A 27,524-nucleotide genomic window follows, 5' to 3' on the forward strand; every position below is an offset into this window, starting at 1 on the left:
ACCCGACCGACCCTGTAAATTTAGGACCGACTCAAATTTTTGTTTTTGCTTTAAGTCCGCCCGACTTGCCGGTTGTAAATTTGCATTAAGACCGACCAATTTTTTTTTTACTCTTCAAACAACTAATACAAATTCTATTGTTCGAAAATCTATTGCACGAATCGATTGGACAAACCAACACAAGTTTCCAAAACGAAAATAGGAAATTGATTTTAACGGCTTTCTCTCGGAGCGTGTCCAGGTTTTTTTTTTTTTCTTCTGTGGAACGCGTCACGCAGCAACTGCAGCTTCGGACACACGCATAACAGCAAATAATAATTCTGCACAATGTTTCTCTTTTTACAACAGAAATGTTCGACCGAAGGCACGGGTTGAAGACCCAGTCAGTGACGTCACGATATGCTAATTCGTTTACATTCATACCTACGTAATCACCAAAATTTTACTTTTTTTTTTTTTTTTAAAACTGTTAACCAAAATGTTTTTAAGGATGGCCTCACTGGAATGATTTTATTGGGAGGGTTGGTGTGTTTACCTCGCACACCTACCATCATGAGCACCTAGTTGAAGGCGCAAACCTATTTCACCCACAACATTCATCATGCGGTGAGATCAAATACATCAGCAATCACAGAATTTAGTTTTTTAAACAATTCTTCACACTGCATACTGTTCTGTAATAGGAGTCCTTTGTTCCTCAATGTTCTTTGACAGATCTAAGCATCATGCTTATTTAATGTATCTTAAACTTTTAATGTGTTTTTGTCTCACCTTTTTAAAGCAAATTGGAAAATGACTATCTGAAAATGAAATATTTAAATGATCTTAAAGTGCCATATAGTAACATGCTCTAAATACATTTCTCAAGAATGAATGCGCAGCATCACTTAATAATAAAAATAATTGCCCCAGATTCACTCAATAGACCCAGTTAGTGGTTTTCACATTCATTCTAAGACCCCTTGTCTGTGATGTATGTAAACACACCCACATTTTATTCATACCATGCATATATATTATATAAATAAAATTAAATCTATACCACTTTGTATGATTAAAATCAATGCAGTTTGCCATTTGACACCTTTTCTATGTTCTGTAATACATAGAAAAAAAGAGTAGCATGATTATTTCTAATCTTAGTACATTTTGAAATGTTGAGGCTTTAGTACCTGTACACGAATGTCCAAATTAGTAAATGTAACTGAATGACTGTTTAAAAATGTACTTCATGTTTAAATAATTTAGAAAGTAACTAAATATGTCAGTAAATAAAAATAGAAAAACCCACCTGAGTTTAGAAACATCTGAACTTACAATGCAAACTAGTTACAATACAGAGGTAAAAGGTTAATTACAGTACAGAGGAACTTAGCAGTGGTTTCTGCTGCTGGCTTTTCCTATTTATGCTGCTGGATGCTTCGCTTGGAGGCTGTATCTTATGCATCTGTGCTGTTTTTCATCACTCTTTGCGTCTGTGCTGAGTGCTTTTCGGCAACCTCGGCCTCTGCGTTAAGTCTTCTGTATTGTGTGTGGAAGAAGATGACAAAGGAGCAGGAAGCTAAGCAGCACAATCCAGCCATCACCAGCACAGGCACTGTGTGTGTGTGAGAGAGAGCAGAGACAATTATCATTATCAAGGCATATTTGGGCAAACAGAGAAGTTTCAACATGGCTTGTTCTCTCTCTCACCCACTACAGCTCTTCCCGCATTGATGAGGAAGTGACAACTATGCAGAAATTGCCTGAGCTGCAAATAACTCTGAACAGGCAATTCTGTGCTTGTTCTCCATCAACATGCTGACTAGACTACCTGAATTCAGACTGACACACCGCAGCTTTAAAGAAATATTTAAATTCAGGATATAAACTAAAAATGTATAATGAGCAAGCCAGCGGTGATCGAGACTTGGCCAAACTCCCAGAGATGTCCTTAAAATAAGTCAATAAGGAACCCACCCTCATCTGTGATACTGTAAACATATAAATATAATTATTTGAAAAAAATATTTGAAAAAAAATCACTTCTATAACTATATTGTAAATATATTATTCCCAAGAGCCTGAATTTGAGCATAATTTTTTTTTAAAATCTTTTTTTTGTGCTGTGAATGGATTGGACATTTTTTCAAATGAATTAGAATTCATTTGAACTTGTTGATGCGATCAGCTTGTCAGATGTGGAGACTTCAGTGTAAAACCCTTTATAGCAATTGCAGCAATAAAGTTATCCAAGAAAGGTCATCAGCAGCCATCTGTATGGTTTCTATTTGGTACAATCGACAGTAATCTTTAGGCTGTCCATGTGGTGACATCCTCAGCAGAGTGTTTTCCAACTGATGTGAACTCCAACCAGAAGCAAGGCATCAGGATGGTTGAGACATTTCTGGTGACAACCTCTACACTGTTAGTCATAAGGTAATGTCTCCTTATAATATGAGGCTGATTGAAGGCCTGTTTATACCTTTCATATGTTAATGAGAGTAAACGTGCTTGTGCTGAGTATTAATGGATGTCTGACCCTACACCAGCTCTGTTATTCCCACATATTTAGAATGTAATTTCGGCCCTATTGTGGTTAACTGTTTTTCGGTTTCAATCTACGTCTAGTGCTGAGATGAGTATCCACAAAACCTTCAGCTCTCTGAACTGTAAATCTGTGTTTTATTGCGGTTGTGGATTGATGTGACCTCTGAGACGTATATTGCAGTTTTACAACTTAGAATACATTCATGCTCATTGATGCCTCATTTCAACACCTTTCCTCTTCTGTAATTTGTATTATTCTTAAAGAAAAGTTCCAGAATGTTCATAATCTCTGTGTGATTGCTTACAGGTTTTTAGAATGAGGTATATTTGAGCTGAATACTTTGACAAGCTGTTGAGCTTTATCCAACTTTCTATCGGTGCAGCAATGCAAAGTAACTTTTGCTTTCTCAAAGGATAAAGCTGATTAACATAGACACAATATGGCCAAATGTTTGTGGACACCGTTACACCCATTTGTGTTGCCACATGGTCCAGCATGACAATGCCCCTGTTCACAAAGTGAGCTACATGAAGACATGGTTTGCTAACGCTAGTGTAGAAAAAAGGAGGTGTCCTTCACAGAGCCTCGACCTCGATCCCACTAAACACCTTTAAGATGACATTGAATGGCTCCTTTACCTGACATCACTGTCTGGTTACTATAACAGCAAAATGGGAATATACCTGAAATTTTCCAGGCATAATCGTAGTTTGTTAGGAAGCTGGGGATGTTATCTCATATTCTTGGAGCACAAAAGGCTGTGGGATTTTGAAGCTCCAAGCTCCTGATGAACTTCCATTAGTCATGGAAGGGCTAGATTCCAGCACAGTGTGTCTGCTTCTCAGCTCCAACACATGCACTAAACCTGGTCATTAACTGGTGAGTTGAATTAGGAGATTTAGGAGATAAAAAAAATAACCCCACTAGCAACCCCGAAGAAACGCTCTTTGATGCAGTATGATTGTGCACCACTCACCCATCCAGCTCAGGCTGGCATCATCTCCTGCAGCGCACACAGACAGCGAGGAGTGTGTCAGTTTTGTCGTCAGAGCCTGTAACAGTACGGTGTACACAATGGACTGGATCTGCCTAATAAAAATAGTCATTCAAGAACAAAAATGCTTGTATCAACACCTTTATAGATACCTTTAACCTTTTTACATTTAATCTAGTAAATAACAGAAAAAGATTTATACCCTGAAATAAACACAAGCCCTGCCGACGTCGCCTCTCCAACAGGGTAAGAGCACTCGACTGACAGCTCCATGGCAACCGGATAGGTGGCGAATCCAAATAAGCCAAAGAAAGCACAAACTAAACCAATTACGATTTTCTGCTCCCTTAATTGAGAAACCTGGGGGAATTTAGAGAAACGCTGCATGAGAAATATTAAAGGATTTCAAGTAAGTACAGCCTGATGGATAAAATCAGATTTGTGTACATGGTATAAAACAGTGGTTCTCAGAGCAGTCTCCCAGACGCACCGCAGCTTCACATCTCATCATCTGTCCGTGTGTTGTGTGAGTTGTAAAGCATCTGGTGAGCCCTGAGGACTGCTTTGAGAAACACCACTGCTATTAGACATATTTGCATGTATTTTCTTTTGGACTATGGCACAGATGTCCCAAAAAACATCAATAATCTGACTGTTGTTCTTACCACTGCAAACATGGTGCAGGCCAGAGATGTAAGGCACATGCTGATTTTTATGCATTCTGTGAACAGCTTTGTTTTGTCCACAATATAGCCAAGGATAGCAGCTCCAAGCACCCCAAACACGATGAAGAGAGCACCACACAAACCTGCAAAGTCCTGCCACAGCGAAAGAACGTGTTTGATTACTTATTTACCGCTGGACACGGATGTGAATTGCTTTGATTTATAAATAAATGTAAGTCAATTGTGCTACATAATTTAGGCAAATAAGAAGCCAGTAAAAAAAAAAAAAGGTTACTTAACAAAGAAAAGTAATACTGATTTGGCAAAACTCTCTAAAGTTGTAAAAGTCAGAGTGTTTTCTGTCACAGCAGAGGACCTGACAAGCCCTACTTTCATCCTACTGATGCAACATTTTTAAAAATATATTTTTTCCCCTGAATTCTTCGTTATTCTATTTTCACTGCTTACATTCCGTATAGAAAATGAGTAATGGTTCAACCCCCATTTTACATTAAAAATCTAGTCCACATTTCATAATAATAGTGATGAACTTGAATCTGGTGTCGGACTTTCACACCGGAGCTGTTTAACTCAGAGCCACTTTTGGCTGAACACTTTTGTTGCAGCTGTGACATTTTTGGCCCACAAGACAAATACTGTTAAAAGCTTTAAATGTGGCTGCTTACTGCGGGGCTACTTTCAGACCACAATAAAGCTGTCGTTGAAAAACAGGTCCTTAGGTACCTAAACTCAACCGTATTTGGTTTGAGGTCCTCTGCTGTTCTGTATAGATTTGTTCCTCTCTAATGGTTGAAAAAAGTGGATGGGATGCGATTATAGTGTCTATCAAATGTGAATAATAAACGTCATTTCCGGTATGACATTTTTAACCCTTTACAGTTACACTACTAACTTACAGCTTACTTACTTACAGCTACTAACAGGACGTCCTGTCTTTGTTAGTGGAAATACTGTATAGTTGCTGTAGTTTTTTGGGTAGAACATTTTAAAATAAATGTATATATTATGTAATGTGAATAATTAACAACAGAATGTGCAATCAGTCCAAAATCCTGATTCCAAGCACCAAAGATATATAAAAATATCTTGTGCAAAACTACAAATGAACAATCAGCATGGGTTTGGACTTACGTTTGCGTAGCCCTTGACGCAGAGAATCTGCTCAAGAAGTGTGGAGAAACAGGTGAAGATGCCGATGCCTGAGCCGAAACACACCAGCAGGATCATATAGGCTTTATTTTTCAGCAGCTGAAGGGAAAACAGTGGAAAAGAAAGGGCACTTTTACCAAATTTACAATGGCCTTTAAAGTCAGCTCTAAAATTATTGGCACCCTTTTTATAGATAGGTTATTTAAGGAAGGTGTTTGTGGCTAATTCTATCATATGTTTAGTGTGAGGTTAGCTATCCAAGGAGGAGATTTTTCCTTTGATGGTATGTTTTATTTTAAATGAAACACAATGTTTGGTGTCCTTTCTTTAAGCACACACTAAGCGTTTCCTTTTTAATACAAAAAAAAAACAAAAAAACAGTATGAATAGCGGAATGTTTTTTTTTCTCAAAAGTGTTGTGATCATCCTGGCAGAAACTCATTATTCTTTTCCTTAAAGCCATACGGAAAGTGTAATCATTTTATGCAGTAATCTTTAGTGTTACTAAGAATGCAATGTTTTGCATTTGTATGTTACCAGTTTAATCCCTTGTAGGAAAGGTTCGGAGCTGGAGGTTTCTGCACTGGCAGAAGGTGGTGTTGGGGGAACGCTCTCCTGGATGCCCACTGTTGCAAGGCAGCAGATTACGAAGGCAGGTATAGCATATATAAGGAGCTGTAACAGTGATTGGGTGTTAGTGTAAAGGGTTCAAGGCAGAATTATCTGTGTAATGTAAATAGCTATAGTGTACACATTGCACATGTATCTGGTATATTATTCAGTAACATATTATTTATACCTTACCAGCATGAAAAGACTGTTGGTTCTATTAAGGATCAATGGGGAGAAGATATTAACAAAAAGCAGTCCAAGGGGATTTGCTAGAAAAGAAATATTTGTGTTTGAATATATGACTGACTTTATGAAGACACCAAAACTCTTGAGCAGAGACTCACACATTGAGGCGATCATGTTAGCTGTAGCGCGCTGGTGCTCGGGAAACCACAGAGCTGCTAGTTTGGTTGGAGAGAAGATCACCAGAGGTTGAGCCAGAGAGCATAGAGTCTGTCCTGCCATCACAATGGGGAATTGGGTATAGTCTGGCAGATAGCTGAGAACACCCACAACCCTCAGTACACTGCCGGCCATGTTGAGCCACGAACCTAGAATCATCTGTAGTCTCAAGACACGCAGAAGCTACATAAGCATTTCTGACCATGATATAATTAATACGAGGTGTCCTAAAATTCTGCATAGACAGGAGAAATTAATACTTTTTAGCAAAATCTCGTCCAAAATCTCGTCCTACTTTCACACTTAGCCTTTTGTCAAAGGAAGTCCGTACTGGTGTACCAAGAAAAGACAGCACAAAAGATAATTTAAAGCTACGCATTCAAAATGCATTTATAATCCCAAGTGTGTGTCTTCAAAGAAATGGCAGTCATGTGCAAGACATTCTGTACATAAAGTTACATCTAAGAATGCTACGAAGTGTTCTTTTCCGCTACGTATGTGGAACATCACCCTATAACGGCACCACTTTCCTAAATGTTTCCCTGTAGTTACTGAATAATAGGCTTTGAGCTGAATAACTGAATAATAACCTAGGACTTCCATAGTATAGTTCATCGGTAATTACAGCACTTTGGGGACTTGTTCCTGTATTTGTGGTAATAGAATCTCGCTGCTGTTTGAAAATAATAAAAGGCTAGGTGGTTAGTTGTGCTTACGGTAGGCCGTAGTCCCCATGTATCCAGCATCCATGTGGTGATGAAGCTCAGCGGGATGGCCACCACCATGTAGACCAAAGAGAGCCAGTTGACCTGGTCCAAAGTCACATGCAGATGCTCTGCTGTCTGGTCTGCTACAGGAGCAAATGTCAGCCATAGCTGCAGAAAAATGCAAGAATAAATGCTTGTGTAAACCAACAGCTATGTTAGTGTGTACTTCACAGTATAATCACTTAAAGCACTCAGTTTTTTAGATTAGTCTTAAAGAATTAACGCTCGTAGGCACTTCAGTAGCGTGAGACAAAAGTTACGACAACAGGTTGAATTGTGTAGTCCAAAAACACAACATGAAACTAAAAACACACCGGTTTCACACTCGCATGGTCTGATCCAGTTATCATTTATCCTTTACTCGATAAATTTATCCTTGTCTTTTGTGTTATTTTCCTTGCCCAGTCACCTCTAGCTTGCCCGTAATGGATCTAAATCTAAATCCAGACAGTGCTATACAAATAAAATTTAACTGCATCCTGATAAGCCCCTAGTATGTCTTAGCACAGGAAAAATCGTCTCGCAATAACGGCACTCACTGGGCAGCTAACAAACATAAAAAATCATCCAGTATTCATAGCCAACACTGACCTCTAACTGTGTTCATGCAGGTTTCCTTTAGGTTCTAGTTTAATTTATTTAAGCACTTGTTACTGTGCCTGTCATATAGATTGAATAGGGCTACACAAGATAAACATTAATTCTGCCTTGTGAGCGTAACAAATTAAACCTAAATCCAGTGGCGCTGTTATGTTGTAGGAGGCAGTTATTTTGGATCATCTTTGAGGGAGAGTCACTGCAAATCAATATAAAGTTTTCTGAATCATCACCTTTATCCTATGATAAAGCACATCTGTGGTGATGGGTGTGGTGGCAGCTTCCAGGATGATTCGTCTCTACCCACAGAGAATGTGGGCTTGAGGAGTATGAAAATGATGTAAATCATATGCATGTATATCCTTCACGACCATCAGCTATCACTTATGATAGATTTTGAACTGACATTACAGCGCTCTCCATCACTATCCCCAAATGAAGAAGAATCTTTGCCAAAACACACTGAAACTGTTCTGAAAACTACAACTAGACACACTTTATATTGTTTTTTCATTTAATCTATCTTTGACATGACTCCAAATGGGTGTCTTAGTCTGGAATATTATTTAGTGGGAAACTATGGCATGCTTTCACAACCTTTACATTTAACAAATGCTTGTACTGGTCGTTAGCTGTCCTACTTTTGTAATCTGTTCTGCTGAACACCTTAAGCAGTAGCATCCATCCTCAGCACTGCAGCATGCTGCTAAAGCAGGACTGCTATTAATCTTGAAAATGACTCACAACTCACCTTATGAAAGTTTTTTTATCAACACTAAACTCTGGAGGAGTATATAGTGCTTTTAATAATGGACCTTGTCACAGCAGTTTTAGAGAAATATATAAAATCAGGATAAATATTTTTCCATTTAGCCCTGATGGGCAAGCCAGAGGCAACTGTAGCAAAGAAAAACTCCCTGAGACGATACTTTAAAGAAACATTGAGAGGGACCAGACTCAAAATGGAGCACATCCTCATTTGGGTAACGCTGGATATTGCGATTATAAATAATTACCCGTTTATAACTGTGTACTATATGGTCAGGAAGTGTAATTCTCTAACTGTTTATGTTTTCACACGAACTTCTTCAATGAAACTAATATTTCATTAAAGGTATCAGCTGATCACTGATGGAGACCTGAGGGCAAAAGTCATTGTAACATCATTTTAATCGATTTTTAATGTAAAAATTGTAATTGTTATTTGTAATTTACTCACAATTGCAGATTGAGTTATGAAAAGGCTTTCTTATACAAGCAAATTGAAATTCTGTGTGTTCCTGCCTTGCAACAAAGTATACAAGATAAAGTGGTTACTAAACATGAAGGAATAAACAAACAAGCAAACAAATAAACAAACAAATAAATAAATGCCTTGCTGTGTGTTCCTGCCTTGCAACAACGTATACAGGATAAAATGGTTACTGAACATGAAGAAATAAACAAATAATAAACAAACAATCAAAATAAATAAATAAATAAATTACTTGCTGTGTGTTCCTGCCTTGCAACAAAGTATACAAGATAAAGTGGTTACTTAACATGAAGGAATAAACAAACAAACAAATAAACAAACAAACAAACAAATAAACAAATAAATGCCTTGCTGTGTGTTCCTGCCTTGCAACAAAGTATACAAGATAAAGTGGTTACTGAACATGAAGGAATGAATAAACAAACAAATAAATAAATAAATGATGGTGATTGTTTATTAGTAATCAGAATGCAGAGCCTATAGGGGTGAATGATCTGTGGATAACGCAGAGTACTAAAGGACACAACTGGCTCCAATGTCCAATCACCAAAAGAAGTGACTTTTTCTTTGTTATTGCTTATTATTCCCAATGTTAGAGAGAACTTGTTTTCCCATGTAACTCGTTTCCACATGAGATCATTTCCTCTTTTAAAAGTAAACATGGAGCAGTAATATTCCCAGTCACTTACCACTGAATTGGAGCAGTTTAGCAGGCAAAGTACCAGCAATATGAACCATCTTCTCTTATACAGTCTGAACTCCAACGCTGTCCTCTGTGTGGAGTTATAATCATCTCGTCCATCCTCCATAGATCAGCTTTAAGTATTAGAGTTGAGATTAAATCACAGCCAGGAAGTAAGTGGCATAAACATCTGAAGGGAAGAGGTGGTAAAAAATCTTCCACTACCGACACAGACATGAAATCCATATGTAACGAACGTTGGACTTCATTCCAGTTCAACAGGTTCCTCAATGACACACATAGGGCTTAAAGTGCAGGTGAGCAAAGAAAAAAGGAAAAAGCCAATACAACACAATACATAGGCAGGCATTTATAGCCACGCCCTTTTTTCCTCGTGACTCACGAGTCATCGCGTGTCAACGAGTCATTTGAAGTTGTTTCTGGCACGTGCTCATGTTTTACATTGTATGCGTTTAGGTTACTCGAAGTTTGCATCATGTCGAAAATTAAACGTGTATCCTAAATAAATTCCCATTTTTAAAGGGAAATGTTATATTTAAAACAACCTATGTTACAACACGTTAGTCTCCAATAAGGACAAACAACAGAAATACTTTTAATGTAATAATAATAATCATCATCATAATAGAAAAAATAAACATCTGTGAAATCAAACACGTCTCGCGGATTAAAAGAATTTCGTTAGTTTTGTTTTGATTTGATTTTATTTTGTCCCTGTGGCATGCAAACATTTACACTGTAGTGAGAGACTAATGCATTATGCAGCCTTTTCAAGGTTATTCAGAACTAATTATGCATGCATTTGTTTAGAAACTAAACAAAATACATCGATCAGCTCTTCCTATAAGAGGAAAAACCTAACTTGAACGAGTGAGTGATATGAATGAGTTGAATTATACACGCTAATACAGGACTCCTGACCTCCCCCATTCAAGCTGCATTCTCGCGCATGCGCTTCGGCCCCCCCGTGGTTTCGGCCTGTTTCGGAACCGCTCGGGTATTTTCGCCTCTTTGTTTTACTGATAGTGGATTTAACTCGGATTCAACCCAACATCCAGCGGAGCGCTCTCTACATACACGGGTTAGTTTGTTTAACTTGGATTAATCTACACAGGTTAGTGCATGAACTTATGTTTTGTCAGTGTTTTAGGTCAGGATGGAGGAGTTTTTATACAAATATCTCGGTTTCTTGCTCGCTTGATGGCAGCTATGTATGCTATACGTGTTGTTATAGGCTACGTGTGTTCCTATGTGGATGGCGACGGGCCCAGCACTTTCACACCAGCTTCGGCTTTTTCCTCAACAAGCGTGTTAAAGTGCACATTTGTTGTGTCAGGGGTTTGTTCGCTAAACGCTTCGGTGTGTCCTTGTGTGAATTTAACGTGTACGGGTTGTGTTTTAGCGTGAGGTGTGTGTATGTGTGTGTGTGTGTGTGTGTGTGTGTTTGCTGAGGGGAAACCAGTCCTGTTCTCCCTTTAGTCTGGAATGTTCTTTAAGAAACAATAAACCGTCACATTCAAAAATAAACCGTCACGTTCAATAAACCGTCACATTCAACACTTTCGGGCTTTTAAAAGTTAGGATTCGACACGCATGAAATGTGTTTAGACCGAAGATAAAGTTGGGACGAAACAAAGTTAGAGCTTAAACCCAGTCGTTTGGGATTCAGCAGCTTGTGCTAATGATGTTGGAGCCAACAAGTCTTCATCCAGGCGCCGGTGTGGCGATATATCGAACCGTGAAAACATCATGATGTCCGATTATTAGAGAGAAAGTTTGGCTGGAAGCATCATGACTGTCTCTATGCTGATTCAGGAAAACAACTCACCATCATTATATTCCCTGTTCCATATCGATAATTAGTGCATTATCAGAACTGTCAGTCATCACATCATCTGTGCACGTTACACACACTACGGCTGCTGTATAGTGTACAAAGCACAATACTGTTATTTACACTACTGTGCACTCTCACACTTTATGTACATTACTGATCTGGCACATGTTCTGTATTCGTATTTTATACTCGTATTGTCTGTATTGTCTCACAACGTCTGTATTGTCTCATATAGTCTGTATTGTCTTGTGTTGTTTTGTCTTGTCTTGTAAAGCCTGAGCTAAATGTATAGTATAGTGTTATTTACGTCTGGACTTTTGAGAGCCATAAATAGCTGGAACCAAATTCCTTTTGTGTGTCAACATCAACACACTTGGCCAATAAACCTGATTCTGATGTGTATATCATCATCATCATCATCATCATATACTTTATATTGCTATATTCTCATTTATAGCAATTAGCAAACGTTATCCAGGGCACTCTGTTGAATTGGTTAGTTGTCTTCTTTTCTGGCAGATAAAATGTCATTTTGCGTGTGAATTTGTGATTTTATTTTTTCCCCATTTCATGCTGCTCTTTTTTTAAATGGTTACACTGTTATGTTGAAAACAACATCAGTGTTCTTTCTTTGACTGTTTAAAAAATGATCCTCATTCTACATTCTTGAGGGTCTTTCAGTGGTTTCTTTGAATAGTTCCTTGAAACGCTTTTGGAAAACCCAAAATTTCCTATTTACACTTTTTCTACTTTCATATCAGGCTCAGCTTTTTCTTAACAAGGATGTTAAAGTGTAAATGTCCTGTTTGGGATTAGGAAACCTATTTGTTACAAAACCCTCAATTTCCAGCTGGCTGACTTGAAGAACCCAAACAGATCAACAGGGTCATCCAGCACCAGACCCTTTTAAATGCTTATTGAACAGATGAATTTTTAGACCTTGTTGACAGTCAGGATCTCAGCAGCTCAGAGATTCGGAAGATGTTCATTACACCACCTGAGTGCTGGTACAGAGAAGAGTCTTCATGCTCATCTTCAGAATGTGTTTCAGGTGGCTGGTTAAGTCAAAATGTCCTTTTGGCTCAAGTTTGTGAATGCTTGAGTTGCAGTTCAGGATGTGAATACTGCAAATATCAGGGTTTTCAATCTAATGTGTACAGCTACAATAAGCCAGTGGAGGGAATTGATGTTCATCCTGAAGAAAGCATTTCCTGAAGGCACACTAAATAAATAACTACACATTTGTGAAATATTTGGGATGTGTTTAGTGATTTTGGTGCTGTATTATACTGATTCCTGAATTTAATAGCAGTAAAGTTTCCATCATGTGTGATAATCAAGATTGCTGTTAGTCCCATTAAAATCCTTTTTACAAGAAAGTGTAAAAGGTTCGATATTCACTCACCGTTATTTAAGTAACATTCACCGGTATATTAATGATATACTCAAGTGGTGGAGACTACAAATGTTAAAGAATGCAGTGCATCTATAAGACACAGTTATGCTGAGTAACAGACTCTGCTCGTCTTGTTGGTTACCTCCCGGATGACGAGTGTGATGGCATTGATGGTGGTGTTAACGTAAAATCTGAAGCTTTAGAATCTGATCTTTTGGCACAGAGTGTACAGATGAAGAGGTGAGGGAGCTGGGCAAACTAAAGTGATGCTGCATCATTCTGTTTAGGTAGGTGGAGATAGTGTGTGCTAATGCTGTCTGTATTCAAAGTACCTCAATAGTGGGAAGTCAGAACGGAGCTAGAAATGATGATGTTTCTGATGTTTTTTTTTCTTCGTTTTAAAAAAGTTAACTGTGACGAGTGATGTACTGTATGTAGACCTCTGAACATCGGCAAACTGTATAATCAGAGTTCTAGATTTTACTTTACTTATTGTTGATGCCGTGAGAAGCCATGTTGGTTTGAACTCGGGTTGAGGAGACCGTCCCGGGTTTACGACAGTTGTCTTTCTTTATAAAATAAATTTTGTACACTTTTGAAGATCACATGTTAATTCTAAAAAATGAACAGGCAAGGTGCACATTTCCTTTCATTCCTTTAGTGCTTATTGTATTTGTTATTTAAATCTGAAAATTCACTTAAGTGAATAAATCTTATGTCTAAACCATGTGTTTGTTGTTAGTAAATGTTCATAATATAAGTACTCTGGGTAATTAAAGATAACTCCCCTGCTGCTTGCTCGTTCAATTGTAAGGAGAAAAAAGGCACCTGCTGGAAGATCAACCAGGCAGGAGAAGCAATATTCATGCCTTCATGCTGTAGGCTGTGCTTTCCTGGACACACAACCCTTTTTGCTTACAGTTCTGGTCCTGGAATGAAATCCAGAAATGTTGAAATGTGACTTGCGGCATCTTTCCTAGCAAATCCACATTTATGTTCTTCTAATACCGAAGCTTGAGATGAAGTGTGCTGCAATCGTTCGGGCTCTTACTTAATCGTCTGCTGTGACTTCCTCATGTAGAAGTGGACGAGTGAATCAGAATGTGTGGATGAAAAGTGAGCCTGATCAGCGTGAGCGAATAGACAGACCGGAGTAGTGCTCGACGTTCAGGTTCGATTTTCTTCATCCGATGCCCTTTGTGTGTTGTATGGCACTCTGGTTTGTCAAGGTCGATGCGTGCCTCATTATTTGAGAAGAAAAAGTTCAGAAGTGTTTGTGAGGAGGCGGCCTCAGCGTGCCTCGTGTGTTATTGCCACTTCTGACTCGCTGGCATCAGCTGAAAGGTTTTCGGTTGAAACAAAGCTGTGTGTGCAGTCTGCTCTTTCACTGTTTGTCAGGAAAAGCGAGTTCTAAAACGGGTAAAGCCTGTGGTCAGGGGTTAGTCAAGAGACGCAGCTGATATGGATTCTTGATATGGTTCATGTTGGGTGAATTTCTTCTTTCAAAGGTCAACTAAATGTTTGTTGGGATAAAGCTAGACATCTAAATGTATTTATTATATTTGTCTGGAGACCAAAGCCTGTGCTTTGGTTTTAAAACAATTAAGTGTGATGTTAAAGCTAGTGTACATGGCCATCTGTGGAGAACTGTTCTCATTTGACGGCGCAAAAGATGCGCCTGAACTATCAAGTTACTCTAAATAAATGTCTTGTTTTATAGAATTCACTCACAATCGTGCTGTTGTTCTGAATGTCAGAACGCTGGTGATTAACTTCAGCCTTTTCGCAGCTGTTCTGATATTCAATTAATCAGCAAATTTGTGAGCGTGATTTTTCTTTATTTTATTAGATTTTTGCTGATTTCTCAAATCTGGTTGCTTAGTAGGTGTTGATTCATTTTCTTGAACATTTTCTATATTCAAATTCAAGTCACCGGCGCACAGTATATTAGTGCGCTTGGTTAAACACTGTCATTTCCCACATCAGGATGTTCGAGATGAGAAGTAGGGGAAGAAACCTGGGCACTTCCACCAATGTCTTTTGTTTGAGTGTGTAAAGCTTGTAAAATCTACTTTAAGTGCAGTTTTACAGTTACAGGGCTGAGTGGCTATTTGTATTGTTTTACTATAGTGAACTTCAAAAATCCTTTCAACATTCAGTTCTGGTCTGAAATCGCAGAACACCAGGAACGGCGGACAATAACGATTAGCTTAGCAACAAGTTGGACGGCTAACGTTAGTGATAACTGTAATGTTGATGATTGTCTTCTTAATCCAGTGATTAGTATCGTCTGTGTCATGGATTCAGCCAAATACAGTGTGTTTATTAACTGATCTAAAGTAAGTACACAGCAGAGCAGTGTGTGTGCTCGGCCACGTCGATTTGACTTAAGTCCGTAAAGTCCGCGTACAACATCAACACCAGTAAACACCCCTAAAGCCGTTCCTTTAAGTTTTCCATCGAGTCTTCAGGACAGATGACCTGCATGGTTTTGCAGATGATCCACAACAGTCACTACTGATGGAGTAAAAATGATGACCTGCTAAAAAAAAAAATACTAAAAGATTAAAAGAAAAAATTCTGCGAGGAATAAACTTTTTAGGAAACTATTAACTTGTGTGCCAACTCGTCAAGTCGATTATGTACCTCCCTGTTGATTACATTTCCTATGACATCACTTCCTGTTGTGTTTCATTTGTTACATTTCTGTTTTTTTTTTTTGTATGAAACATGAACATACATTCAACTATATTCCAAATGCTGGATAATGTAATCATATTTTATTACATCATCAAATGCCAAACGAGTCAGTGAGTGCCATCTAGCAGCGAGTTGATGGAGCCGTGCGTTACGCTCCTGCCGAGGGCCTCTTCCTCTCCCTCCATGGCTTGCGTGGGTGTTGGGAAGCCTTGTGTTTTGTACGCATGAATGTTTTGAATGAATGCCTTGATCAAGCCATTTATTTGTTTTCTGGCGTGTCAGATGCAGGGCCGCTCAAGGAGCTCTGTGTCAGTTTGTTTATCTCCTGAATGCACACTGTGTGCCACTGTGTATAGCTGCTAAATGATGTGATAAGCCGTCGTTGCTAACAAATTCATACTTCTTGTACTGATTTCTTTCAACGTGCCTAAACGTGACATACCCACAATCCACCGCCTCGCTCGCTATCTCGCGTGCGGTATTATTTTTTCCACGCTACCTAAATGTAGGTGGGGATATTTCTAATATCCTGAGTCACAGGAGCCTGCATGCTGCAATTTGCTCTTCATTGTTGCTGAACCGCAGAGACAGCGCTCATGCATGCTGTGCTGTACGTGTGGTTAAGTATGTGTGTAGGTATCAGCTTCTATAGCATTTTCAGTGTATTTGGTAATATTACTAACTGATCTTTTTTTTCCAATTCAAACACTACACTTAGGCAGTTTTTGCGCAGTGTTTGTGCTCCTGAATAAAACTGTCTGTATCAGAAGCCAGCATCTTTTCTCAGCATAATTTCTTTACATATTAAGCTCAGAGCAGTTTCCCTAAATGGGATTTTATGAAGCCAGTAATCCAGGGCTTAATCAAGTAAATGTGTTTTTTAAATACCATAAGTGTCGAATAAAACGAGATGACGTTCTGTCGTACGAAGTGCTGTTCTGGGAAGAGCGTCAACACCGGGGAGCTGTGATGTGATGTCCGATGTGAAGTGGGATGAATGTTGCCACCTGAACTGCTTTTCTCACAGTATTTATACGGTTCTTTTTTTTTGCCTTTGAATCCAAGACGGATTGTCTGCTCTTCTGATAAATCTCAGGGAAATCGCAAGCAAGACTGATGATGAAATGACCCAAACAGGGTCAAGTTTTTATATTTTTTTATTAAACAAACTAAAAAAAAAAGGTTGTACTTGTTTGAAGGCATCCACGTTATCAATGGCATATGCATCAAGTTCTGAGTTGTTTTTATCAATTAAAGATTGACTTTTTATTCTGTTACAGTCAGTGATATAGGATGTATATGAGATGAGTTAGTCTGTGTTCTGTCTAGTGCAGTAACAGCTATAAACACCAGCCTCCTCTCCAACCTCCACCTGTTACAGTTAATGAGAGACAATACAGCTTGTCCTTTTTCTGACAAACCGCAAATCCTCTACCCTGAAGACTTTCCTGTGAAGGAAAACACAAAAAAAGGATTTATTTCTCTCTGAGTCTTCTCACAACTGATACACTGTTTTCACTTTGTCGTCACTGTACAGTTACATGTCTTTTTATTTAGTTAAGTCCCTGTGAATTCCGAGACGAGCTTCTACCTGAACAGGCGCTTCAGTATAAACCTCATTTCAGTTACACCAAATTAATTCATCGATACCAAATTAGTTGTTTGTTTTTTCAACAGTGCTGTTGTAGGAACCTGTCATGCTAAACGTGGGCAATGTATACAAGAGGCAATGGCATAAACATTAGACATTAGAGAGACATGGTGGAGGTGGTGTGTTTTATTTTACATTACTGTTTGTTTGTTTGTTTATTTATTTATTTATTTATTTATTTATTTATTTATTTATTTAAGCCTCCTGGTGGTCCATCAGCACAATCCTGTGCACTCATTGCCATAACTCTCAGTGCCAGTCCAAAGCCTGGTAAAATGGCAGGTTTGCATCAGGAAGTGCATCCGGCATGATACCTGTGCCAAATCAAATATACGGACCAGATGATCCGCTGTGGCGACTCCAATCAGGGAGAAGCCAAGAAAAGGACTATATTGTATTTTTTTATATTAACTCAAAGTTGAAAATAAGGCATTATACATATACGTAGTGATAATATTGCAAGCTGTGATGAAAGGTTTAGTAATTTACCAAGATGTCCTCTGATGTCAAAAAAAATCACTGTGTTCTTCTAAAGAAAGCAACATCACTTGACATGCATTTTTGCCATTGATGTGTGTGTGTGCGTTTGCATGCGTGCGTTTGTCTGCGTGTGTGCGGTTTGTGTGTGCGCATTGTGTGTGTGTTTGCCACTCTGGAAGTATTATTGAAATAAACCCAGGCATCTGGTTATTATTTGATGTTATTTTTTGTTGTGTGTGTTGCTGCAGCTCAAGCCACTGTGCATAAGTCACATCCAGTCCATTTCGTTTAAATGATCGCTCATGCACCAAACCCAAGCAAGCCAATAGTGCACGAATAGAGAGGTTTGAGTACAAACTATCAGACAACATTAAAGCACAAACACCCCGAGCTTTCCCACGGCAACAAGCTCAACACTGCAGACCAGACAGTGTGTTTACACACACCATGTTTTTGAACAGCTTCTTTCCAGCCGCAGTCAGACTGATGACGAAAGACTTAATGCAAGGACAGAATATGTCTGCCTCAAGTTCTTACCTCTTTCATACAGAGACCTGCTGCTACAGTTACTCGCTGCTTAATGAGCTGTGTATATGTACACATGTCTGTTATACCTTAGTTTATTTTCCTTCCTCACACACCTTACCATTAGACGAAACAGTGCAATAGACAATATTCAATATATTTTGTATATAATTTGAATTCCCGTTTTTTTTCAATATATATTTATAGTCTTTATACAGTATATGTACAGCCTTACATCTCTCTTTTTTATTGTTTATTATTACTTTTGAGTTAATCCTTTTATCTCTTCTGCTGACTAATGGCTTTGCACAAAAAATTGTCTGCAGTCGTAATGTATTTAGTGTACAAATGGCAAATTAAGCTCTTGATTCTTGGCTGGGTTACAAACAGCATGGTAAGTAGAGTGAACAGCACCATTATGTTCGACCCTGTGTAGGGCACAAACAAAGTGAATTTGGGATTCAGCTCAAGTAGAAGATGGAAGAGTGTAACGTCTATTTAAAAAGAGAAGGACAGTTTAGTAGACTGTCACTTGGTCTGAATCAGTTTTTTATTAGATATTCTTTGGTAATTGTCCAAATAGATACTGAATTATAAGTCAGAGCGAGCGACTGTGTGTGTCCGAGAGCGAGCGACTGTGTGTGTCCGAGAGCGAGCGACTGTGTGTGTCCGAGAGCGAGCGACTGTGTGTGTCCGAGAGCGAGCGACTGTGTGTGTCCGAGAGCGAGCGACTGTGTGTGTCCGAGAGCGAGCGACTGTGTGTGTCCGAGAGCGAGCGACTGTGTGTGTCCGAGAGCGAGCGACTGTGTGTGTCCGAGAGCGAGCGACTGTGTGTGTCCGAGAGCGAGCGACTGTGTGTGTCCGAGAGCGAGCGACTGTGTGTGTCCGAGAGCGAGCGACTGTGTGTGTCCGAGAGCGAGCGACTGTGTGTGTCCGAGAGCGAGCGACTGTGTGTGTCCGAGAGCGAGCGACTGTGTGTGTACAAGCCTCAGTGAACTTTGTGCACTTTAAGTCACGTATAAAGACTCTGGGGTAATGAAGTGTATATTCATGGTGCTCAGTGCTTGCTGAACTAAAGTGCTCTCAGTCATGACACTTTCTCTGCCTGCTCATTTCACTGAAGAAAATGAGCATCGTATCAGACAGGTACCTGGTACCAGTATGGGTATTGAGGCATCGTTATTCAGCTCACTGCTAATAGAAATTCTTATTTCTTAGGGCTGGTTTTAGCTCCATCTGTATGGTCTGGTTTTAGCTACATGTCATATTGCTTGCTTGGTAATATAAATAGCTGTGACATGTGGGATTAGAGTTAATGTGCTAAGCTGAACCACGCTGTCTGGAGGAATAATACGGTAATTATGACACTCCTCTGCTCTCTCGATCTGCCTGATCAATCCTGATGCCTTACTTCTGCTTGGAGTCTCATCACTGCTGAGGGCAGCTCCACATGGACAGCCTGGAGATAGCTGGGATTGCTGTAGATTATAGCACTTAGAAACCATGCCGATGGCTTTAGGACTGCAGTAACCACTTCTCACATCCATTAGACTTCATTTTAAAACTAGAATGACTTTCCTATTTAGACAGCTGCACTTTTTGAACATATAGCACGCAGTAATCTTTTCACCCAGATAAGGATGTGTTTCCTTTTGAGTCTGGTTCCTCTCAAGGTTACTTCCTCATAGCGTCTCTCAAATCTATTGCCTTAATTTATATGTTTCTGTGACGCTGTTTTGTGACTTTGTCCGTTGTTATAAGCTCTATACATATAAAAAGGATTTGAATTGAATTGTTTGAGAGATTAATTAGTATAGCAGAGATCTTGGCCTGAAGCCGTGCTGAAACGAGATCCTGATCCCATCACATGCTGATTGTACGTTCACGCCACTGTGAGTAAATGAACAGTTACCATTGTTGTCAGTGAGAGCATTAGCATCTTGTGCTTTGCTGATATAATCACTGCCAGGGTGAGTAAACAATTGTAGGTTCATTCAAATTTCTGGCTGTTTTGCCCTTTTTGCTCTCAGCTCAGTTGTATGATGCCTGAAGACTGCTACCAGTTTCTCAGCAGTGAAGCTCTGGGGTGCAGTTTGGGAAATCACTGTGAGTGCTATTAGGAAATCCATTTGGTGATGAAAGGTTACTTCCTCCATATATTGCTTTCGGTTTTCATTCCATTTTTCTTTACTTTTCTCTACTGTTTATAATTTTATATTTTGTTGTTGTGTGCGGATTTAAATCACAAAACATTGCTTCCAAAATAATACAGTTAGTAACCTTTAATAAACATAGAACCTAGGCATGGCCTATTGATTAAGGTATCAGTGATCTATACATTGTTAGCTGTTAAATTTCATTTTGCATCTTAATGTTATGTAACCACCGTGCCCCCTAAATTATACATAATTATACATAATATTAGAATATTATGTATAATTATGTATAATTTAGGGGGCACGGTGGCTTACTGGTTAGAACGTTCACCTCACACCTTCAGGGTTGGGGGTTCGATTCCCGCATCCGCCTTGTGTGTGTGGAGTTTTCATGTTCTCCCCGTGCCTCGGGGGTTTCCTCCGGGTACTCCGGTTTCCCCCTGGTCCAAAGACATGCATGGTAGGTTGATTGACATTGATTGGTTGAATGAGAGTGTGTGTGCCCTGCGATGGGTTGGCACTCCATCCAGGGTGTATCCTGCCTTGATGCCCGATGACCCGAGGTAGTTCGGATAAGCGGTAGAAAATGAGTGAGTGAGATGTATAATTTAGTTGTTGTAGTCTACATGTATTATATTGTACATATATAATGTAACCAAAGCGAGCACTAAAGGTGTGTCCCAAATCACATACTTTCAAAATCCCAAAAAGAAGTTTCAAAAGTGTGGAATGTTGGACACTTCATACACTTAACGCTTGTAGCTCTGCTTACATAGCGGAAGGGGGGCTATCAGGGGGCGGGGCTATTTCAGTACGGCCAACAACAGTCTATTAGACAAGAAATCTCCGAAATGAAAACTAACCCACGTTCTGTGATTTCTTTTTCAACATTAGAAAAATTATTTATATTCCATTAATGCTAGCAGCATCTAATTACATGCATTTGAAACAACTTATACTTCCTGTAAGTGTCAATCTGTTAGTGTTCTATTTCAGTTGATACTACTAGTAGTGTACATAGTGGATATTAGGGTAAGCACAGTGAGGTGGTTTGTTTAAACGAACAGGCTACATATTAAACTAGTTTTAAAAATGCTTAAGTACTCAGTATGGAATTTGAAATGGAACTCATGCGGTCCTGCGACCCGGCACATGATGTAAGCTATAGGGTTGTAGACATTTGGCCTGTTAGTGATTAAACTGATTTTGGTCTTGTAGCGTGACCATGTCTGCTGCATCAGTGCTTGGACCCCTGCTGAAGTGATCCAGCAGAGGGGTTTGATTATGATTAAACTAAAGTGCCATTATATATCTACTTATTGTAAATTAATAATAACTTGCAGACCTGCCACAATTAAAATAAGTGTTAATTATTCTGCTGTTATTTATGTGGTTCATTTATTTAAAGTAAGATACATAATTGTTTATCATACTGCTAATACTACAGTTTAATCCACACCCTAACGGCAAGCTGGAACCTGTGAGAGGTCCGAATGCTCCCACAATAAAGTTCTGCGCATCATTGTGCAGTTTCAGCATCACCAAGGTTGTTAATTTACTGATAAATTATGTTGTATTAAACACTGACAGTCACCAGCTTATTGACAATTTCATTCCTCCAGCTGTGTTTCCAGCCCGTCTTGTTCCTGATGGTCACATAATTATTACACCGTAAAAAAATTTCCACAGAAAATATTTAAGCTAAGTGATAATAAATGGTATCCTTTTGTTTTTGACCAAAAGCTAACTGCTGAACGTTTCCCATCAAATAATGCATAACATCATAGTATTTGATTCTAATCATTTCAGTTGAATTGTGATTTTGAAGCAGTGGTTATCAGGAACACTGTTTGCTTTATGGTTCTATGCCACTGATGCACCATTACCCAGTCTGTGCTGCCTGCCTCGTTACCTGATTTTTTTCCACCGGCCTTGTTACCTGATACGTGTTGCCTGCCTCATTATCGGATCTGCGGCGCCTGCCTCAGCACCCGATCTGCTTCACCCGCCTTGTTACCCAATCTGTGTTGCCTGCCTTGTTTCTGCTGTGGTTCACTGCCTAAACTTTAACTTAGACGATTTATACTGTGTGTCATCAACATTGTATGCTGCTTGTTTTGCAAAAAAACCTCAGTGAACACAAATACCTGTCTGTGCGTGTTTGTTTTGTGATGTCATAAGGGCCATATTTACCATAATGCCAATAATTTATGTTATGCGTCCTTTAAGAGAAAAAAACTTGAAATGAAGCGATGAACTTCAGCATTAATCCAATATAGCGCATGAAATAATTCTAAATATTCAGAGTCTGTTGTAGTTTTAGTCATGGATTTAATATATATTAATACGTTAGACAACTAACATTTAAAAAAGTGTCAATTATGGCATTAATTTAATGGTTGTTAATTAAGGTTTATTAATGCTCATGTTCATGATTTGTTCATGTTTAATAATGCAGAAGATAACATTAATTAGAGGAACTGTAAAGAGTTTACAGCTTTTATTTTTAGTGCATAATAACATTTATATGGTGCAGTAAATGCTTTGCTTGTCTATAATTAATGCTTTGTACAAGGTCACACACTAAGGCTGCTTGTTTAAAAGCTGTAAATGATTCTTTTATTTGCTTTGACCCATGGAAGAGCATTTTTCTAGGAAATGTCATCTGTTACTTTGGGCTCTTTAGTACTTTAAATGTGGACTCCGATTGTCCAAAGAAAAATCGTTTGTCTTAGTTGGACCAGCTGAACCCAGAGCCCTCATTCATGTATGTGGATGTGTGTGTTTGTGTTTGTGTGCGTATGCCAGTGTCTGCTTGTCCAGCAGTGCTGCTGTGGACAACACTGGGTCCTTTGTGAGAGTATGTGGGTGAGAGACTGCATGCAAGGTGGTAAGTGTTGGTTAAAGGAGCGAGGCCATGTGTAACCCTGTGTGTGAGAGCGTGTGTGTGAGAGCGTGTGTGTGAGAGCGTGTGTGTGAGAGCGTGTGTGTGAGAGGGGGGTGTGTGTGAGGGGGTGTGTGTGTGAGTGTGTGTGAGGGGGGGTGTGTGTGTGAGGGGGTGTGTGTGTGTGGGGGTGTGTGTGAGAGGGGGTGTGTGTGTGAGGGGGTGTGTGAGAGGGGGTGTGTGTGAGTGTGTGTGAGAGGGGGTGTGTGTGTGTGAGAGGGGGTGAGTGTGTGTGAGAGGGGGTGAGTGTGTGTGAGAGGGGGTGAGTGTGTGTGAGAGGGGGTGTGTGTGTGTGAGAGGGGGTGTGTGTGTGTGTGTGTGTGTGTGTGAGTGGGGGTGTGTGTGTGTGAGAGGGGGTGTGTGTGTGTGAGAGACGGCGTGTGTGTGTGTGTGTGGGGGGGTGTGTGTGTGTGTGAGAGGGGGTGTGTGTGTGTGTGAGAGGGGGTGTGTGTGTGTGTGAGAGGGGGTGTGTGTGTGTGTGAGAGGGGGTGTGTGTGTGTGTGAGAGGGGGTGTGTGTGTGTGTGTGAGAGGGGGTGTGTGTGTGTGTGAGAGGGGGTGTGTGTGTGTGAGAGGGTGGGTGTGTGTGTGTGTGTGAGAGGGGGTGTGTGAGAGGGGGTGTGTGAGAGGGGGTGTGTGAGAGGGGGTGTGTGAGAGAGGGTGTGTGAGAGAGGGTGTGTGAGAGAGAGGGTGTGTGAGTGAGAGGGTGTGTGAGTGAGAGGGTGTGTGAGTGAGAGGGTGTGTGAGTGAGAGGGTGTGTGAGTGAGAGGGTGTGTGAGTGAGAGTGAGTGTGTGTGTGAGTGAGTGTGTGTTTACTGCTCAGTGTGTTTAAGGTTTTAGTTTGGCTGCAACTGAAGTATCTGAACACTCTGGTACAAGTCATGATTTCCAATTAGACCAGAAGTAGAAGTTTGGCTACTTATGTATGTTTGCTCCATAATGTGGTGCATAAGAGAAATATTTACTGTCCTATTGATTCATCACTTTTTGCTTTTGTGATGTGGCATTTTTAAATGGGTCAAAAATATAATTCTGGGAAGAACATGTAACGTGTGAGGTAGAATTAGTGTTTCCCTGAAATAAATACAGGAAAAGGCTAAAGGTTGCTTAACCCACGTGTCTTAAATAGAGAAAAGGTATTTAGCTCCATTTTACAATTGATCCACAAACACAAAGAAACCCAACAAACAGAAATATTTAAGTTAGAAATAAACTAATCCTGCAGCACTGAGGCAGAAATATTTTCAAAATATTTTGAAAATAGTCCAAAGAAGAAAAAAAAGACATAGATGCCAGGGTATAAATTGCATGTCAAAATCCAGGGAAAATATTCAGAATGAGCAAATAAAGTTTTTTAAACAGATACTAATTAAAAGTGCACTTTTCTTTAATTATTGATTATTTTATTTTAGTATATCAGTGGTTTACTCTGGTATTCAGCGTTATTTTTGATTCATCCCAGTGACACAGAGTCATTTGATTCGATTCACCAAAAAAGATTTATATTGATTTGTTCAGTGACCCTTGTTGTTTTTGTTATGAAATGTGCATGACTAGAAATCTACTGAGACTTGAAAAATGGCATTTATTCTATACTTTGCAAACTACTCAATCTGAAGAGGTGATATTTATTGTGTAAGGTCATCAATCAGTACATATTCATAAATTGTCATTATACTTTGTGCAGAGATATAAAACTTTTTCTAGCCCCTTGCTACCCTTCTCCCCTCATATTAAATGAATGAATAACATCATTCAATAATAAAAATATTAATCAGTCAGCAACTGAGTTTTGTTTCCTTCAGTTTGTACTGAACCACATATCAAATTCATACTGAATCAATACAGCTCTTGTTCAGACTCAACTCAGACTCATGCTCATTAAGAGGTTTGTTAAGTCATCTATCTGTTTTACACGGCTGAGAATTAAGTGAACGAAAAATATATGGATTAAAAGAAAATGATTCGTTCACTTAAAAGATTTATTCAGAATTTGAAGAATCACTACGCTGATTCATGCTTTCTTGCATATCTCTGCTTGATTACTTTTCACTTTTAATTATAATATTGTGACATATTGCTGAAAGAACACCGTTTTGATGATTTGTAGTAAATTGTGTTTGCATGCAATCGTTTCTGATATTTTTGCAATGCAACAAACCTGATAAATAAATCCAATAAGCCGTTATTAGCTGGATGTTGTACTGTGATGAGTTTCCTGATTTTTGGAAAGATGTTATAGTTCTCTAGTTTACAGAAAGCTCCACAGGGCATCTGCTTGAGACTGATGAAGAAACTTGTGTGATGTAGCCGAAGTTGGGGAACTGCAAAATGCATGCATAAATAAATAAATAAAGCCTTTTCTAGCAGCTCTGGTTCAAACGTAGATGTATAAAGCGGTGTTGTGTTACACAAATATCAGGAAGAAAACTAGTAATCTGATGGAGCTGGAATAGATCTGTCAGGACGGATGAGGAATGAATATTACAACAGAGAGGATCCAAATCTGTACTGCAACACGATCTTACAGAAGGCCGCTTTATAGTGCACTCAGCATTAAGCAGACTATCAAATTCAGCAAGATTTCCATTGTGTTCAGTGGTTTGTAAGGACACCGCCTAATCTCACACGTTCCTAATGAGAAGTTTCTGCTGCTGACGAATGTACTTCCATGCATGCTGCCTTGTTCCTGACAGAAAAAACTGGCTGTGTTTAGGAAACTGGATCACTTTCAACCTGGGGAACTAGACCAGCATCAATCTCCATGCGGCAAGATCACCTGGACAGACAGGACGCTAGCTGGTCACTTTGTGGTATAATATTGTACTTGCAGACATCCATAGATGAGCTAGCTATTTTGCCCCTGCATTATTCTCACTGATATTGCACGTCCCTCTGGGAGATTGGCAAGCACAGGCCTTTTCATGTCCTGACCCAGAGTCTATGGACGTGTTTTAGCACCGGCTCAGCAGTCTAGCAGTCTTGTATAATAGGACATTGAATTTAAACAAAATGTATGTACCGTAAAACTTCAAATAATAGCCGAGTCCCAAATAGACGCTTGTCTCTTTTAAACGCCTGGTGTGACGACAGGTTTGGGTAAATAAAGGCCGGTCTCAAATAGAGGCCGGGTCTGTTTTTTAGTATCGGGTTGTATTTGATCTTCTAAAACCCCTCAGATCGTCTGTTCTATGTTTTGATTAGATTTCACGTGACAGACGCAACCGTTCATGAACGACTCATCACTATGGCAACATAACAAAGAGGTTAACGAACTTTCTTTTAGTATTCAGTTTTTCTTAATTCTCTCAATACCACCATGGAGACAAAAAGAAAAAAGTATGATTTGACATTTAAGCTGACAGTTGTCAAATTTGGCGAAAAAATTTCGGGAGAAGCAGCGGCAAGACATTTCTCGGTTGATCCAAAGAGAGTGCGAGAATGGCGTAAAAATAAAGCTGAACTGCAACGTCTGTCCGGGGCCAGACTGCGAGGTGGAGGGCGGAAGAAGGCGACGACTTTTCAGTCAGAAGACGCACAACTATAAATTATAAATAAAACGTAATATAATGTGGTAACCTCCTACTGTCATGCTTGAACATCTCAACACTAAATTAAAGGCCTGTCTCTTATAGACGCCTGTTTCAAATACAAGCCGGTGCAGTTCGGCGATTGGGGTAAATAGAAGCCCGGGCTATTATTTGAAGTTTTATGGTATACAAAGTGAAAGATCCACATTCAAAAGTTTAAGTGGTAAACAATTCCACTTTGTTAAAGTGACATAAACAAACGGCAAGATGATCTGATGAAGATGATATTTTTGGCCTCAATATCATCATATCTTACCACTTACATTTTGTCTTTAAAAACTAAATCAGAAAACAACTAAAATTTATTACAGAATTGTTAAATTAAGAAGTATAGATGTACATCACAGCGTATCTGATCCTGAAATTTGAGGATCTGATCCTTGTGTATGAGTGTGGTGTTTTTGAAAAAATATATATTTAATCGTATTTTTTAATTCATTCATTTCTTTTTAATTAGTCATGGTTTCTGTGTTGGTGGCATTGTACAAATCGATGGCTGTTGTGATGATGTGCACGATTGTTGTGTTGACCTGCGCAACAGCGTCTGGTTTG

General features: G+C 39.3%; 2 protein-coding genes across 5 annotated transcripts in view; one reads left to right on the forward strand and one right to left on the reverse strand.

Moving 5' to 3' along the window:
- Window positions 1-440: 440 nt before the first annotated feature.
- On the reverse strand, window positions 441-9,965 carry slc49a3 (solute carrier family 49 member 3). Its single transcript, XM_060886380.1, has 11 exons — window positions 9,900-9,965; window positions 9,682-9,808; window positions 7,090-7,248; window positions 6,316-6,532; window positions 6,164-6,240; window positions 5,897-6,034; window positions 5,342-5,458; window positions 4,190-4,342; window positions 3,727-3,884; window positions 3,507-3,619; window positions 441-1,597 (listed from the first exon to the last, which is right to left on the reverse strand). Exons 2-11 carry the CDS (start codon window positions 9,799-9,801, stop codon window positions 1,440-1,442), a joined length of 1,410 nt encoding a protein of 469 aa, XP_060742363.1. The 5' UTR covers window positions 9,802-9,808; window positions 9,900-9,965; the 3' UTR covers window positions 441-1,439.
- Window positions 9,966-10,636: 671 nt separating this feature from the next.
- LOC132856764 (polycomb group RING finger protein 3) overlaps window positions 10,637-27,524 on the forward strand; it is a 44,879-nt gene continuing 27,991 nt past the window's right edge. Inside the window, exon 1 of one of the 4 annotated variants that reach the window (XM_060886492.1) lies at window positions 10,637-10,776. The gene's annotated coding sequence lies outside the window, so the exon portion shown is untranslated. Of the gene's footprint in view, window positions 10,810-13,862; window positions 14,100-27,524 lie in introns of those variants that run through there. The other 3 variants (XM_060886493.1, XM_060886495.1, XM_060886494.1) reach the window with 3 other exon arrangements.

This window comes from Tachysurus vachellii, chromosome 14, assembly GCF_030014155.1.
Source record: "Tachysurus vachellii isolate PV-2020 chromosome 14, HZAU_Pvac_v1, whole genome shotgun sequence".
NCBI classification, from domain to species: domain Eukaryota; kingdom Metazoa; phylum Chordata; class Actinopteri; order Siluriformes; family Bagridae; genus Tachysurus; species Tachysurus vachellii.

Excerpts from the sequence above, each read along its gene's own strand:
- slc49a3 (XM_060886380.1), bottom strand. The coding sequence starts at position 9,801 with ATGGAGGATGGACGAGATGATTATAACTCCACACAGAGGACAGCGTTG. Across the intron at positions 5,459-5,896 it reads TCCTACAAGGGATTAAACTG|CTGCTGAAAAATAAAGCCTA; the intron begins GTAACATACAAA and ends TTTTCCCTTCAG. Across the intron at positions 3,885-4,189 it reads CCTGCACCATGTTTGCAGTG|GTTTCTCAATTAAGGGAGCA; the intron begins GTAAGAACAACA and ends AAATTCCCCCAG.